Here is a 16,920-nt window from a genome sequence, read left to right as displayed (position 1 = left end):
TAGGGTGAGAATGGGGGAAGGGTATGTGCACATTGTATTCTGGAGGTATATAGTTCACAACCTGTGTGGCTGCAGATTGTGGCCCTGAGTATGTTAAAAAGCAACAGTAAAACTTCTACTTACAGCCATGATGGACTAACACAGACTGGATATAGCTTCTTGTCTTAAACAACTAAAAAACTGAATAAAATATATGAAACAATGGTTTTCAGACATTGGATACAAATAACACAGAACAGTGTGATTTCTAAGAGAACAGAAACAAAGAAGATGAGCCCTATACTTGTCTTAGTTTTATTTACGGGAGAGAATTTCCGGCTCTAGTTTAGGGAGAGAGAACCCAAAAGTCCTAGTAATCTCCATGAGTTGAGGAGATAGTTTGGACTTTGGGCGTACTGAGGAGAATAGAATTGTGGACAGAGTTGTCAGAGAAGAGAGAGCTACTCATACAAAGAGTTCCAGAGATCTGTAGAAGATTCCCCCCTGAGTCTTTAGCTGAGCACCGATGAGAATATACATAGAGGAAACATGACAGAAGCATCCCTGGGGTTCACCCAGGACCAAGAATAGTTTGTTTCCAAGCAGTTCCTAACACGTGGGACATCAGGTCGAGTCCTCAGAAAGGTGTTTTACTAATGTGGTGAGATTAGCCTAGACAAAAGACTGTTCTGGGCTTGCCTAACAAAGCTTAAAAGCAAGGCTCAAAAGAATCAAAATGATTCCAAGTAACTTAATTGCATGCCACACAAATATACCAAAGATACCAAAGGGAATACCAAAAAATCCAGCACCCAAAATATAAAATTCACTATGTCTGATAACCAATGAAAAATCTATCAGGCATGTACAGAAGCAGGAAAATCTGACCCATAATGAGGAGGAAACTCAAGTCATTAGATATGGATGTAGCAATGGCACAGATGATGAAATTAATAGAATAGTAATTATATGTTTACTTGTAGTGAGGCTGTATGTATCTTTGTTTTCCTTAGAAATATGTGAATTTTAGTGTATTAAGATTATTTAGATCTTGGGAAAAATAGTTATTTCTTTAAAAATACAGGTAAGTATGAAAATCTTTCAGAACAATGGGGATATAATAGATTGAGAGGGAAATAATAAAAAGGCTCCTTCAATGTATGAAAGTTGGGAGCAGTTGCTTCGTGTGAAGGAAGAAATGTCATTTTTTCCTGTGCATTGGTCAGCTCCTGTTTTGAGCAGTATTTTACTTCTAGGTTCTGCCAACTGTACAAGGGACATTGGTAATTCAGAGCATTAAAAGAATAGAGCAACAGAGTCATCAAAAAAGTCCAGAAACCACATCAGATGAGCAGTGATTAAGGTCATACAGACTATTTGACTTAGAAGAAAGATTATTTAAGAGAATTGTAATAACCAAATTCAAATATTTGAAAGACTTGTTTGAAAGAATGAGGTAGTTGACCTGTTTTCTATTGCTCTAGAACTGTACTTCTCAACTTTTTCCCATTTTACATCACATGGCCTATGACTCTCACATGTGCTACATGCTTCCATGGTCCTGGTTAGATTTTGATAAAACCTAAAATGTTCCAGTTTGCCTTAAATACATAGAAATATATCATAGTAATCATCTGATTCCAAACCGAGGTTTAGCTCTCAATACTAATTAATAACTGTACAGGGGTTGGAAAAATTGGCTCAACTGTAGCTAAAGTTAGTGTATTTGCTTTCTTTGAAATAGCTAATGTGTGATGAAAATAAAATTTCCCATGGGTGGTGTAGGTGCTGAGTAATAGCCACACACCTACAGTATTTGAATGTAAATATAAACTTTAAGTACAAGCATTCAGTTATTCCAAGAGGCATGAGTATTACACAAAACACACACACACACACACACACACACACACACACACACACCCACACACCCTGCTCTTTCCTATTAACAAGTTAAAGAGACATTTAATGTTTGTTTAAACATTTAAAATGCCTTAATGAAAACTAAAATCAGAATCGTTGGGTGTTTCCTTTTGACCATTTTTTTTTTCCACATGAAAGTCACAGTCTTTACAAGTTTCCCATGAATAAAGAACATTCTAAATTGCTCAAGCATCTGAGATTACCAGAGAGTGCCTATAAACACTTCAGCTTTTTTTTTTTTTTTAATAGGAATATATACACAGATTCTAAAGATTGCTCATCAGCTAATGTGAGAGTCCAGGAAGAACTCTGTTCTTTTTTCTTATCTTTTTTCTCTAAAAGTTTGTAAGTCTAACCACATTAGAAATCTTCCAAAATTTGTTCTTACTTCAGTAATAAACTTATGACCTTTCATCAAGTGAAAAGCCTGTATTACTCATCTTCCATTATCAAACTCTTCCTGCATCCTCTGACATAAACCTATCACAAATAGTGCTGAGTTCTTTGATGTGTAAAACAACCTTCAGAACCTCAGCATATCCATCAGCACCAAGAGCAAGTAAACACCCTTCAGTGCTAGTAGCACATGTCCTTTCCACTTAGCAATCACATGGGCTTCTCAGTTTTCTCTTGTTTGGAAGTCAGTTCAGCCATTCTAGTTAATGTAGCAAAATTGAAAACCAAAAATCAAACAATATTTTTTTCCAAAACATTTATGAAATGTTTTGGGGTCTAGCATAAAATCATTTCTGGTATGGTTGTATGTCTGGTTCTGAAGGAAAGTTGTCATTAAATTTCATTCAGAGATAAATGTGGATTGTTTTTCCAAAGAAACATAAATTTTCAAAGTGAAAGGAAGACTATATATTTCACTGTACTCTTGTTTCATATTTTATTCTTTATTAGTATGTTTATTAATCATGTTTCTAATCAATTTATAGTTTTTCTTTCTGTAATTCTTTTTAACTAAGTTATTGCTCGAGTATATAATACAAGCATAAAAATAATTTTTCTTTATCCAAAGTGATGTAGAAAGCACTGAAATAGGAATTATGCTAACTCCTTAAATAGTATTTCTTTACAAAAAATATTAAATATTTTTAAAAATGCATTGATCAATAATTCTATATAACTCTTGTTTTTATAGAGAAGGAGGCAGTGTTGACAATCATATGTATAATAGATGTTATTCCTAATCACTTTTTTAAATAGTACTTTTTAATTGAGATATACTTCACATAACATAAAATTCCTTATTTAAAGTGTACACTTCAGTGGTTCTTAACTAATTCACTGTGCTGTGCAGCCATAACCACAATCTAATTCTACAACATTTCATCACCCCCAAAAGAAATACTTTACCTATTAATAGTTAGTTTCAATTCCTCCCTTCCCCCACCTCCTGAAAACCATTAATCTACTTTTTGTCTATATGGATTTGACTGTTCTGGACACTTCATATAAATATAATCGTATCCTGTTCTTAAAGAGTAGGAAATTCAGTTTTACTTAGAAATGTCTGATCCATAGGAAGGATCATTCGGAACCCTTAGAAGTAGAAGCTTCTTGTCTTACTTTGATTTATACCTAATGGGTACTAAATTAGGTACCCATTAGGTGCCTAGCACACTGTTTTCTCACAGGCAAATAATAGATGTGCAGAGATACTTATTCCCTTAGTCCGTCTTGCAGTGAGGTGTGGTCCAGGGCGGCTGGAGACCCTGGTACTTCTGTTTTCCAGCAGCTTCCTATATTTTTACCCTAAAATGACATACAAATTTCATTTTTACTGCATGTGCCATGTAAAACAGAGTGAGAAACGTAGCTCTAATTGTTTCAAGAAAATTTCCATTTGATTAGTTTCTAGTTAATGATGAATCTTACCATCCAGCTTTGGGAATCAGATGAGTATGAGCTTTTTTTCTACTTGCATTTACCTTCTTTTGACAAAGGATACTAATATTCAACTGGGAGGGAGACCTAAGTGGTTTGAAACAGGCAGAGACAGGAAGAAAAAGGACAATATCTAGTTATATTTGTATACATACTAGATAAGTTTTATAAAAGTTTCATGAGTACTGTAAATTAAGTTATATAAAGTGTACTGAGGAGCTACCTGTTTTAAGGGATTCTGTCATTTTTTTCTTTTAAGCACAAATTCTTTTTTAATAAAAATATCCTCTAACACATGTTTTTCTTGAAAGTAGCCATATTTACATAACAAATAAATAATAATGATCATTGTAGTAGCTGCCATATTTCAAAGTACTATGCAAGCTTATTATAGAGAAACCTAACCAAGAAAAAAATTTTAAATATCATCCAAGTAATTCATATAACTGAATTAATTCAGTTTGATTGACATGGGTCTGTTCAGTCCTGAACACTTAACATTAATTGGCAGGTAGTAAGTTTGGGTAGAAAAAGTTTTTTCCCTTTTTTAAGTTTTTGGGTTAAAAAAATTATGTTTTCAACTTATTTCTTTATATTTAATCTCCCTTCAAACTACTTTTAAAGTTTGAAAACAGCTGTATGAATCTCTCAAAATTATCAGGAGAAATAAGATTGTTGTAAGTGTGAAACACTTAAAATAGTACCTAGCACAGCATAAACACTTTATTAATCTTAGTTAATAATGTTATTGATAAGCCCTCCATTCTAGGCTGGATATGATACCTTTTATACCTCTTTTCAGAGAGAATGTTCAGCTTTTTCTGAACACCTAGTTATTTTAACATTGTTCCTTGCTTTGATTTCCCCCAAGTTCTTCTGCAGGTTGTAAGCATGGGATGTAAATACATCAAGTATATCTTGGTCACTAGGCAAGAATATTTTGTTTTGAAAAGCAAATTTTCAATTATATATATCTATTTCCTGTTCTTTTTCTCTTGAATGCACAGACATAAGAAGAGGAGAGAACACAAGAAATAGGTTTCTATATAAATGCCAACCCCCCACCCCAGTTAAAAGTAACTACCCTGACCAGAGTTGAGAGACATTCTGTGGCTGTACCCTAGCTCAATAGAAAGGAATCTCATGACACTAATTGTTGCCATGAGTACAGAGTAAGAATGACATCACAAGTATGATATGTTTCCCATCTCTGATCCATATATACTTGGTACCCAGTCTCATGTGATTTGACTATCTATATATAAATTCTTAAGCAGAGGTGTACATAATTGGTAATTGGTTCTGAGTGAGTCTTGTACTGTTGTAGTTAAAAGAGCTTGCATAAATGAAACAGAGGACTGTTACCAGTACAGGCCTTATATATGACTAGGTTGAATGATCTTGGTATAATCACTAAATTTGGGTCAGCTGAACCTTAGCCTTATAGACTCAGAAATTTTATTCTTTACACACAGAGTTCCAGAGAACCAGCTGGTGTGGGGGGTGGGGGGGGTGGAGAATGCAACAAACTAATAAATAAGAACCAGGATAACCATTTATTATTGTGTAATAGGAAGAATAATCATCATCTATGCCAGATACTTGTGTTTATGGGTAACTAATGAGAAAAAAACTCATCTACTCGTAGAGGGAGTTAACCAGGAAGATTTTTTGCTTGGGCCTAGATTAGGTAGAGGAAAAAAGCCTTCCCCAAGAAGTTATAAGCACACAGGCCCACCCTCATATGGATTTGACATTCTATTGGCAGGATGGTCTGGGATCCTCCAAGCCAAGAAAAGAACACACAAAATGACCCCTGAAGCACTTGGCAAATGCAAACATAAAATGCTCTGAAGAGAGGCATTTCCAGCTCAAAATGTGCACAGTTTCCTCAGATTAAGCCCTGAACTTGAAATCTAGAATTACAAAACATACAAGGAAAGAATTTACTAAGAGAAAGCATCAGGAGACAAAAGAAACACTAGGATTATACACGCAAAAACTTCAAATAATAGATTTATCAGGTAGAGACTTTAAAGTAAATGTTTAAATGATTAATGACTCAAATCTCTATACCTGAGGTATTTTTTACATGGTTGTATGAAGAAAAATGCTTATCAAAATTTGAAATTTATGGATAATTCATGGAAAATTCTCCATAAACTAGATATCTGGTTTAATGTCTAACATTAAATTAGACACAAATGAAGAGAGAAAAAGCTAATTAGATCATAGATGGGAGGAAATTATTCAGATTATAGCACAGAAGGAACAAAAATTTGTAAAAATGTGAAGGAGAGAGATTAATTCAACATACATCTAATAACATTTTCTAAAGAAGAGAATAGAGAGGCTATCAAAGAGATAATGGCTAATAATTTTTTAGAACTAATGAAACATAGGGGCGCCTGGGTAGCTCAGTCAGTTGAGCATCCAACTCTTTGTTTCCACTCAATTCATGATCTCACAGTTCATGAGATCAAGCCCTGCGTGGGGCTCCCTGCTGATAGCATGGAGCCTACTTGGGATTCTCTCTCCCCCTCTCACTGCCCCTCTCCCACTCATGCATGCACTGTCTCTCTTTCTCTCTCAAAATAGATAAACTTAAAAAAAAAACACAAAAAACTAATGAAACATAAATCTTCACACTCAGGAAATATAAGGAACCTGAAACAGGATAAATGAAAAGAAATCCACACCTTGACATATCATAGTAAAATTGCTTGAAACCCGAGGAGAAGATCTTAACGGCAACCAAAGATAAAAGATGACTTAAAAAAGAGCAATAATAGGCTGACAGTGGGCTAATATCATCAAAGTGCTGATATGAATTAACTGACTAGAATTTTCTACCCAGCGAAATTATCATTTAAGTGTGGCATAAAAACATTTTCAGTGCCTGGGAGAATTTACTATTAAAAGAACCTCGCTGAATGGACTTATAAAAGATGTTCCCTAATGAGAAGGAATGAAATGCAAGGAAAAAAAATGATATGGGGAGCATAAAAAAGCAAATCAGTATTTCCACATCTTATTTCCTTTTTGTTTATGAAGAGTATATAGGATTTACTATTACTATAAGCATTTTTCTAAGGATTTATATACAATTGAGCTAAGTGTGACCTTGTGTGAAAAAAATTTTTAAATACTTTTTAAAAGGAAAAAATTTTATTAATGATTAAAAAAATAACAGCTTAATAGTGATTATTTCCAAATTGTAGGTTCTCACTAGTTTGAGTGTCTCCTTGTCATTTTCAGTATTTTTTAGTTTTATAAATTAACATTTTATTAATTTAGTTAGGAATAAAATATTTTTAGATTAACATTTAACAATAATTCTTCTTTCATTTAGATCTAATCCTTTTTATGAACCTAAACCAGCTCTTCCTCCAAATAATTTGGTAAATCCAATTCAAGAACTGGAAACCGAAAGGAGAGTGAAAAGAAAAGCCCCAGCCCCACCAGCCCTCTCACCAAAGATAGGAGGAGTAAATGAAAACACAGTTATTTCTGCAGGAAGAGATCTCTCCACTTCTCCTAAGGTAGGAGTTTATTCTTAGTAAAACATATATTATGTTTAATCTTTTCCCCCCATGCAGTTTAATTCAAATTAAGAAAAGTCATTGTTTGCTATTTTTGATGATATTTTAAAAGTACAAACCAAGTAAATCTGTTATACTGTAACACTGTGTATATGTTTGGGAGCCTGTAAGTTTACAGAACAGTATAATTGGATAGTTTGGATTAAGATTTTTTTAAATGCTGTTTTGAAATCAGAGGAAGAAAGACATTCTAATTATAGGAATGGTGCTTTAAAGAAAGAATACTCTAAAGCAGCTAAGTGTGAGGAATAGTTTGTATTGATACAGAAGAGGGAGTAGAAATCATCCTTTGAAAAATATACTGGAAAGATTAAGGCCCAGTGCACAGAAATGCCTTTTTTTTTTTTTTTTAAGTTTATTTATTTTGAGAGAGAGAGACAGAGACAGGGAGGGAGGTAGGGAGAGAGAAAGTGTGCACGAAAGTAGGGGAGGGACAGAGAGAGAAGGAGAGAGAATCCCAAGCCAAATCTTCACATTGACAGTGTAGAACCTGATGTGGGTCTCCAACTCACGAAGCATAAGATCATGACCTGAGCTGAAATCAAGAGTCAGATGCTTAACCGACTGAGCCACCCAGGCTCCTGAGACATGCTTTATTGAAGAATTTCAATATTGCCGTTTTGATTTATGTCAAGTTAAAATTTTGGCCTTATTGTCACTATCTTTAGAAGTTTTAATGCATAATTATTACATGGAAATATAAAAACACGTTTTTGGAACAAGTCTAGAGCTTTTAAATGATTTGAATTCAAATAGTGTGATATCTTGTATGTCTAAGGTAGAAATGTTGGATTTAGCAAGTTTTTTTAGGTAAGTAATTTTTGCCCATCAACTCATGGGTAATTTGTTATTGTTATCATATACATAATTTAATTCTCACAGGTAGGTAAGGGAAAAATAAGATGAACTTCAACTTAGTGGGGTAAAGTAAAGGTCACAGGTCCCCCAGCCAGTAGAAACAGGATTGGAACTGTCACTTTCATTAGTTGTGTGATATCTGGGCCATACTCCACCTCAGGTGCCTACTGCTGTTTTTCTCAAGCACACTAAAGTTCAGTAGTTTCTCTTGGATATTTCAGTTCATTTTTTGTTTTTGTGTTAAATGGTAGAGTCCTGAAATAGTTTGCCCGTATTTTCATTGTTTTAGTGACACAGTAAGTTCACTGAGGTTTTCACTCTGGTATCCTAAAAGTCTATCTCTAGGTGTTTGTTTTTATATCAGGTATTTTTTAGCCCTGTAACTTTAGAGGGAGAAACTCAGACTAGATTTCCATCTTCTAATTGGCTATGGAAGGTGGGAGTGGTGGCGCAACACTATCAACAAAAGCAGCAAATGGTAGAAATTAAAGCAAAGGAGATGGCCAATTCCAGTGCCCATGATACAAAAAAAAAAAAAAAAAGACAGTAATTGGGGCACTAGTAAGAATCTAAGAATCAAGAAGCTTTATAGGTCCTTTAACCATTCTAACTGTCAAGAATACCTAAACCTATCCCTTGTCTCCCCAAATCTCTACTCCCTGCCCCATTCTCTTCTATAGTTTGTCAGGAGTTTGAAGCTAATTAAAATATTCTAATCTCTTTGTAGGAGAATGAAAAGGAACTTAACAGTGCCTCTTGGATGCATTTATCCATAAAACAACTTGAAAAATATGTATCATTATCTCCTTTGTATATATAAGAAACTGGACTTAAGTAACTTGCCCAAAATGATAAAACTAGTAGTGACAGTGCCTGGATTAAAATTCAGGTCCTTTGAATATAAAACCCATACTTTGCCCACGGTGCCATTCTACCTCTAGAGAGCTACCTCTGGTTCCCCAGTTCCAAGTTGGAACTCTAAATACATTGTTCCACAGAAACATTGCTACACCTGGTGATTAAGTTCTGTTGTAGTGATGTATAACATAGCTATTTTTTATATTATTATGAGGATAGTATTCCATTGAAGATCTGTCATGGAATAAAGGATATTTATAGGAAAGGCATCATGCTTCTTTTAGAAAGTGCCTCATTAAGCTCAGACACAGACAATAGAAATGCAATCAGTCATATTATCCACAATAGCACATTCTGCTGATCTGGGAGTTAGTTCATGTTTCTCAGTTATGTGAAATACAACTGTGAAAAATTAATTTAAAAAAAGATTGCTGATATTAAATTAAAAAAAGAAAAGAAAGTATATAACGATGTATAATATAATACCTATTGTATGTATAAAGTTTTATTTAAAAAGCCTTATTCACACATACATTCAGAACACACATAGACATACACACTCATGTACACTGTGGAAGGAATTGTAAGTAATTTAATAGTGGGTACCTTTGAGGCGAAGGATATGCAAGACTGAGGAAGGCATTTCTTTTTCTTTACCTGTCTGTATTGTTTGAATTTTGAACCTTACATATGTTTTACTTCCATTTTTGTTTGTTATACTAATCAAAGTTACTGAGTAATGAGATCGTGGATATTTTTGTTGCCTTCTGTACAAGGTACAAGATGTACAAGGTACAAACTAAGAAAGTTTATCCTTCAGAATAGAGAAAATCACTCTTAGTTTTGACAAGTGGTATTAAAATTATTTGATGGTGGCCTGGGGTTTCATCAGTTACCTCAGTGTTCTACACTGAAGACCAGGTATAGAGGCCTAGCAGCAGAACGCTGGCTCCCCTATTGTTTCCACATCAGAAATCCATATTTTTTCATTTTATATGTTGGAATTCATGTAAGATTTCATTAAAAAAAGAAAATGGACCATTGCCAAACCCCCCAAAATTGGAAACTACAAACTATCCAATTATGTATGAGATAAGGAAGATTAGAATCAGTGGCATACTGACTGATAAAAAATGATAAATGGCAGCTGAGAAAACACAGTAGTATGGGGCTTTTTCATCATAGGAGTAGATATATGTGTGTATGTATCTACTAGGAGATATGTATGTATAGATATATATCTTCTGGTAGTTCCTGAAGACTGTGCTATATTAAAGCTAAGTAAAATAATGGACCGTTTGGGCAACTTTCAGTCAACATGATCAAGTCTTACTGTGTATTATATACAATATTCTGTAGAGGAAAGTAAGAAATTATGTTTTACATCAAAACATTTCCATTAAAATTATTGAAGAGTTTTAATGCTTTTAAGTTATGCTCCTTGCCAATTACTTTCCATACTTATAAATTGAAAGGAGATAATAGTTAAATTAAGCTTTTGGGAAAAGCCAAGTTCAAATTTTAGCCAAATAATAAAAGGATATTGCACCACAATTTTGTGTAACAAAATGCCAGACTGTACTTAGTGGTAACTGACTGCAGACACTGAAGAGCATTCAGTGTCATAAAATGACAAGGGCTCAGCCAGATGATTAATTTCCCCACCTGGCACCTGAAACTACTTATTTTTCAGAAAATTTATGAAAAAGAACTAAGATCAGAATTTAAACAAACAAAGTGATAATAAGCATGTACTTATATTACAGATAAAATTCAAACTACCCTGAAGGCAGCTAAGGACCCTTCAGTGTCATAAATCTGTATAAACTCCACACTTCAGACCATTGATTTCTGTATTTATAAAATAATAAAATGTAACACTTTTAAAGACAACTTAGGAAAGAAGGCCAATGTGTAGAGAAGTTAAATATATGACCGTTCAGTAAAATAAAATGATAAGTTAGGTTCAGTGGTGCCTGACCATCATTTACTGTGAATGTAAGTTGATAAATATATAACTCTGAACTCCTAGATATAATTCATGCAACATAGTAAAAAGTGCAATTAAATTATGAGAGTGAGTTTAGCAACATAAACAACATGGTTGCTAGACACATCTGCTAAAGTACATTATTAAACAGTATATACCCAATTCCATAAAAATCAGAATATATGAACAGCCAACTATCAATGAATGACAATAAGGAATTAAAATAAACTTACATTTTTATAATAGCATAGAGAAAAGCTCCACTGCACACTTGATGATGAAATGAGCTTGGTCAAGTGGAGAAGCGCTCCCTCAAAGATCCTGACTGATGAAGCTCCAGTGATTGACAGTGATACTACTATCCACTTATTCCATCTCTAAAAGTGAAAATCCTATCCATATCTCAAGCCCAGTTAAATAACTCAGGCCTCCACTTATACTGTTACCTTTTTTTAACAAGTTCTGGCAAAGTCCTAAGGTTTACACTTGGATGTTTTTGAACTTGAGTACAGATTGCAGTAACTATGGGAAGCCCAGGGTTAAACTAAAGTCAAAATTACACACAGCAGTTCCCTTGATTGGGACAAGCAGCAAATTCAGACCACAACGCCAACACCCTTAAAAGCTTTTGCACATAAAGATCTCCTAGAAAGTTCTTTATCCCCATTTCTATTCTGCAAAACTGCAGAATTTTGTCTACAAGCCATTCATTCTGAAAAACAGTAAGTCCACAATCAGACTATTAATTTCCTCATATGTACATTGAAAATGTCTCAAACTTTCCAAGAAAAATAATAAAAAGCACAAGGATCAGAATGTAATTGAATGCAATGATGAATACACAGTTGTTTTGTAAAATAAAATGCCAAACTACATTCAGTGACAATGGGGTGCAGGCAGTGGTTAAGTTATGTATAAAATTTTTACTTGCTGGAATACCTTACCAGAATAAGTTGTTCCTCAATAATACTGACTAAACGGGGCACTCCTGTATGCATCACCTGTTATATTGGTTAGTACTCTTGGTTATAAGTAATAGAAACAAGCCATTTGGTTGAATTTTTTTAACTTAAGCAAAAGGATAACTTGTAATAAAGACCCAAGGAGATTTTGCAGAACCCTAGGCAGAGGATACAACTGGGCCTCAGCAATCAGCCTTAATTTTATCTGCTTCTCTCACTGGTATATCTTCAGTCTCCTGTTACATTTTTACTGATAATTTATCTTGTTATCTCCCTGCAAAATAGTTTATGTTCTAGAATTTCCTGTCTCCCCCGTGCAAAGCTACCTACTTCTTTCACTCTGGCTGATTTTTGCTTAAGGTTAAGAACAAATTACACTGAAGGGCACTGGGGTGACTCCATTAAGCATCCAGTTCTTGGTTTGAGGCTCAGGTCATGATCTCACTGTTCAGCAAGTTTGAGCCCCATTTTGGGCTCTGGGCTGATAGCATAGAGCCTGCTTGGGATTCTTTCTCTCTCCCTCTCTCTCTCTGCCCCTCCCCACTAGAGCTGTCTCTGTCTCTCTCAAAATAAATAAATAAACTTAAAAAAAATTACACTGTATCAACTACTTTTTCTTAATATGTGTGTGGAACCTCCCAGAATTATTATTTTTTAAGATCTTATTAATCAAACGAGTCTCTGGTTAATGGAATTTCAGTTGGAATTAGGATTATCTGTAGGCAGTAGAAAGCCTCAAATGCATTTTGTTTTTTTCTTTTAAGATTTTATTTTTTTTAATTTTTATTTATTTATTTTGAAAGAGAGAGAAAGAGCATGCACATGTGCATGCGTTGGGGAGGGGCAGAGAGAGAGAGGGAGAGAGAGAATCCCAAGCAGGCTCTGCTCTGTCAACCCAGAGCCAGACATGGGACTTATATTCATGAAACTGTGAGATATGACCTGAGCCAAAATCAAGATTCAGACACTTAACCGACTGAGCCACCTAGGCACCCCTTTAAGATGGTATCTTTAAGCAATCTCTACACCCAGTGCTGGGCTTGAACTCATAGCCCTGAGGTTGACTTACATGCTCTACTGACTGAGCCAGCCAGGTGCCCCTCAAATGCCAGTTTAAATGAAAGAAAAATTTATTTCTGTCTTTGAAAAATTTAAAGGTCCAGTGCTGATATAGTAGCTTCACAAAGGCATCAGGGACCCAGTCTCCTATTTTGCTGACCCACCGTGCTTGGCATGGACTTCCAAGATGGCTACTTGAACCACAGCCAATCTGCCCCATTCCAATCAAAAAGGAAAGGGCAAAAAACAGTCCTATCTACCTCAAGCAAGGAACACTAGAAAATAAATCTTTATTCTGGGTAGTTGTATTACTCAGTTAAAAGTCAAGGGTTATATTACTAAAAAAGTAGAGTACAATCAATATTAGGGAACAGCAGGCTGTGCCATTGATGTCTATTAAAAGGTGAGTTTTAGGGGTGCCTGGGTGGCTCAGTCAGTTGAGTATCAGACTTTTGATTTTGGCTTGAGTCATGATCCCAGGGTCATGGGATCAAGCCCCTGTGTCATGGAGCCTGCTTGAGATTTTATCTCTCTTTCTGCCCTCCCCTCCTCTAAATGAATGAATGAATGAATTAATTAATTAATTAATTAATTAATGAGTTTTATAGTATAGATGCAAATGAGCCCAAATCTTGGTATCTCTTCTATGAGAATGCCTACATAATAATTGCTTGAAATAGTCATTTCTTTAAAAAAAATTTTTTTAAAGTTTATTTATTTATTTTGAGAGAGAGTTCAAACAGGAGAGAGATGGAGAGAGAGAATCCCAAGCAGGCTCTGCACTGCCAGCACAAAGCTCCGTGCAGGGCTTGATCCCACACACTGTGACCGTGACCTGAGATGAAACCAAGAGTCAGATGCTTAACTTGACTGAGCTACCCAGGCCCTCCTTTAATTTTTATTAGAGAGAGAGAGAGAGAGAGCAAGAGAGAGAGAGAGAGAGCAAGAGAGAGAGAGAGCAAGCATGAGCCAGGGAGAGGGAGACAGAGACAGAGACAAAGAGAAAGAATCTTAAGCAGTTTCCGTGTTCAGCATGGTATATGATGTGGGGCTTGATCCCACCACCTTTGGAATCATGACCCAAACCAAAATTAAAAATCAGATAATCGACAGGCTGAGCCACCCAAGCACCCCAAAACAGTCATTTTTTTAATTTTATTTATTTATTTTGAGAGAGAGAGAAAGAGAGTTCACTAGCACATCAGTCCAGAGCCTGACATGGGGCTTGAACTCATGAAACTGTCAGATTAGGACGTGAGCCAAAATCAAGAGTCAGACCCTTAACCAACTGAGCCACCGGCTGCCCCTGGTCATTTTAAAATGACATTTGAAAACAATCATAGGTCTCAAAAGAAAATCGTGAAAATATTTTGCAACTGAGCATAAAGAAGGCTAGGAACAGTACTACAATAGAATACAAAGACAAATAAAAATCCACAAATAAACGAGAAACCCAAGCTAGCAAAACTTAAATAGTATTTACTTTAAAATCAGCTCACTGCATTTATGTAATGATGTCTGAAAAGATATGGTAATTTCCAGAGCTTAAAATTACTGGTGAGGATATTGAGAAACATTCCCCCTTTTTTGGCACCTGCAGTATCAACTCTTAAATATATGGGGTGCCTGAGTGGCTCTGTGTCCGACTTAAGTGTCCGACTCGATTTTGGCTCTGGTTATGATCTCACTGTACATGAGATCGAGCCCTGTGTTGGGCTCTGCGCTGATAGCACAGAGCCTGCTTAGGATTCTTTCTCTTTTGCATGCATGCTCTCTCACTGTCTCTCAAAATGAATAAATAAACATTTAAAAAATATATTTAAAATATATTTGGACATACATACTGCAGGGCCTGGACTAGAATGAGGCAAGAGAGGCTTGTAGGGCACAAAATTCATAGAGGCACTTCTCTCCTATTGGTGTAAGTGCAGACTTTACATGTACATCACCCTAAGAGTGATGCCTCCTTAAATCTTGTGTTCTGAGGCACTGCCTTGCCTCACTCTAGTCCCAGACCTGTTGTACCAATGAGGCAAATTTGGCAGACAAATGTGCAGTAGCTGTAACCCACTTAAAGGCCTTTGCAAACTGGGAAAATGAGCAACCGTAGAATCAAGAACATCTCTAAGAATTTGCCTCTTGATTTTTCTGACTGTATTTAATGGGAAAGATAAAAATGCTGAATTTTGGTTAAAAACAAACAAACCATGATTAGAACGCTTGACTTTTGAAACCAATTTTGTACAGTAATTAAGTGTGATTTTGAGAAGTTGTTCTTTTATATTCATATATTCTGGAGTAACCAAATTAAAGTGTCTGCCACAGTTTTCCAACTAAGAATTGAATTGCCATTTTTTTCTTATGGAGATAAAACTGTCCCCATATAGGAAAAGAATCTGAATAAGGTAAATAAATTATGTGTGTCCTTTGATGATAAAGAATGATTTACAAGTTTGGCTGATTTGCTAAATGCTTTGTAAAGGCTAAGCAATTAGCAACAAATGGTAAACTGAGTGTCATTGATGTGTATTGGCGGGGTCACTTTAGGATACATTACTGATGATAAATGTGAAGGAAGCACCAATTAGCTTTCCCTTTACTGCATCAAGAAGAGGAAAATATCTATAGAATTTGAACAGATTCATACAAACTATGATAGAACCCTTCTCAACTGCCAGTACTGGATAAAATTTAGTCTATAATAGTAAGAAACAGACAAAATAAAAATGAAAAGACCCACAACAAAGTGCGCAGCAAAGCTAGGGTGAAGCAAGAAAGGCAACTCTAGGCTGTAAAATTTGAGAAAACACTAACTCTTGAAGTTATGTCAGTGCTAACGTGGCACTTGTTTAAACCCAATAGTTAATGTGTCCTTAAATTTTGGCAATGGGTGCATCATTATTAAGGAGATATACTCATTCCCAGTGTTACACATGAGCCTCAAAATGAGTGCCTTCTTAAATTTTGTGCAAAAAAAAAAAATTCTTAATTAAGACCAATCTTAATCATTGGAGCAAATGACCTTCCATTAAGACAAACTTATCACAAAAACAAATTTAAAAAAAACTAATATTTTTAGTGTGAATAAACTGGACATTCCATTAATAAATGAAACGAGTAAGTAGACACCAAAAATAATGATCTGAGGCAAAATGTTAATCATAGATTATGATATCTAGATAAAGAATATATGGGTTTTATTGTACTATATTTGCAACTTTTCTGAAAAATTTCCCCCCACATGGTGAAAGTAATAATTTGAGAATAGTAAAGAGCTCTTGGATATGAAAAGACAATTTTAAAAATTTTAAATTATATATAGCTGATTGTATGTTATAGAACATCCAATTAGTGAATAAGAAGACAACCTTGAAAAATTCTCTGTAGAATTCAAGGTGAAAAGTAAATTAATTAAAATTATGGAGAGAAAGTAAAAATAAAGACTAGAGTTAGAAAATTCAGTATATTTAAAAATAAATAAATAAAAATAAATAAATAAATAAATAAATAAATAAATAAATAAATAAAAGAGGTTAGAGTGGGAGAGAGCCAAAACATAAGAGACTCTTAAAAACTGAGAACAAACTGAGGACTGATGGGGGGTGGGAGGGAGGGGGGGTGGGTGATGGGTATTGAGGAGGGCACCTTTTGGGATGAGCACTGGGTGTTGTATGGAAACCAATTGACAATAAATTTCATATATTTAAAAAAAAATAAAATTAAAAAATTTACATCCAAAAAAAAGAAAGAAAATTCAGTACACTTAGAAGAGATGTAGATATGAGAACAGATGAGG

The 16,920-nt window shown here is 34.9% G+C and overlaps 1 protein-coding gene across 12 annotated transcripts in view; it reads left to right on the top strand.

Moving 5' to 3' along the window:
* EHBP1 (EH domain binding protein 1) overlaps positions 1 to 16,920 on the top strand; it is a 378,662-nt gene that overhangs the window by 189,040 nt on the left and 172,702 nt on the right. For all 12 annotated transcript variants that reach the window (XM_058683956.1, XM_058683952.1, XM_058683950.1 and 9 more), the window contains one exon: positions 7,148 to 7,337. In XM_058683956.1, the coding sequence (XP_058539939.1) occupies positions 7,148 to 7,337 (190 nt within the window). The remainder of the gene's footprint in view (positions 1 to 7,147; positions 7,338 to 16,920) is intronic.

This window comes from Neofelis nebulosa, chromosome 9 (genome assembly GCF_028018385.1).
Source record: "Neofelis nebulosa isolate mNeoNeb1 chromosome 9, mNeoNeb1.pri, whole genome shotgun sequence".
NCBI lineage: Eukaryota > Metazoa > Chordata > Mammalia > Carnivora > Felidae > Neofelis > Neofelis nebulosa.
Note: the sequence above shows the minus strand (reverse complement) of the source record. Positions and strands in the feature narration are given on the sequence as shown.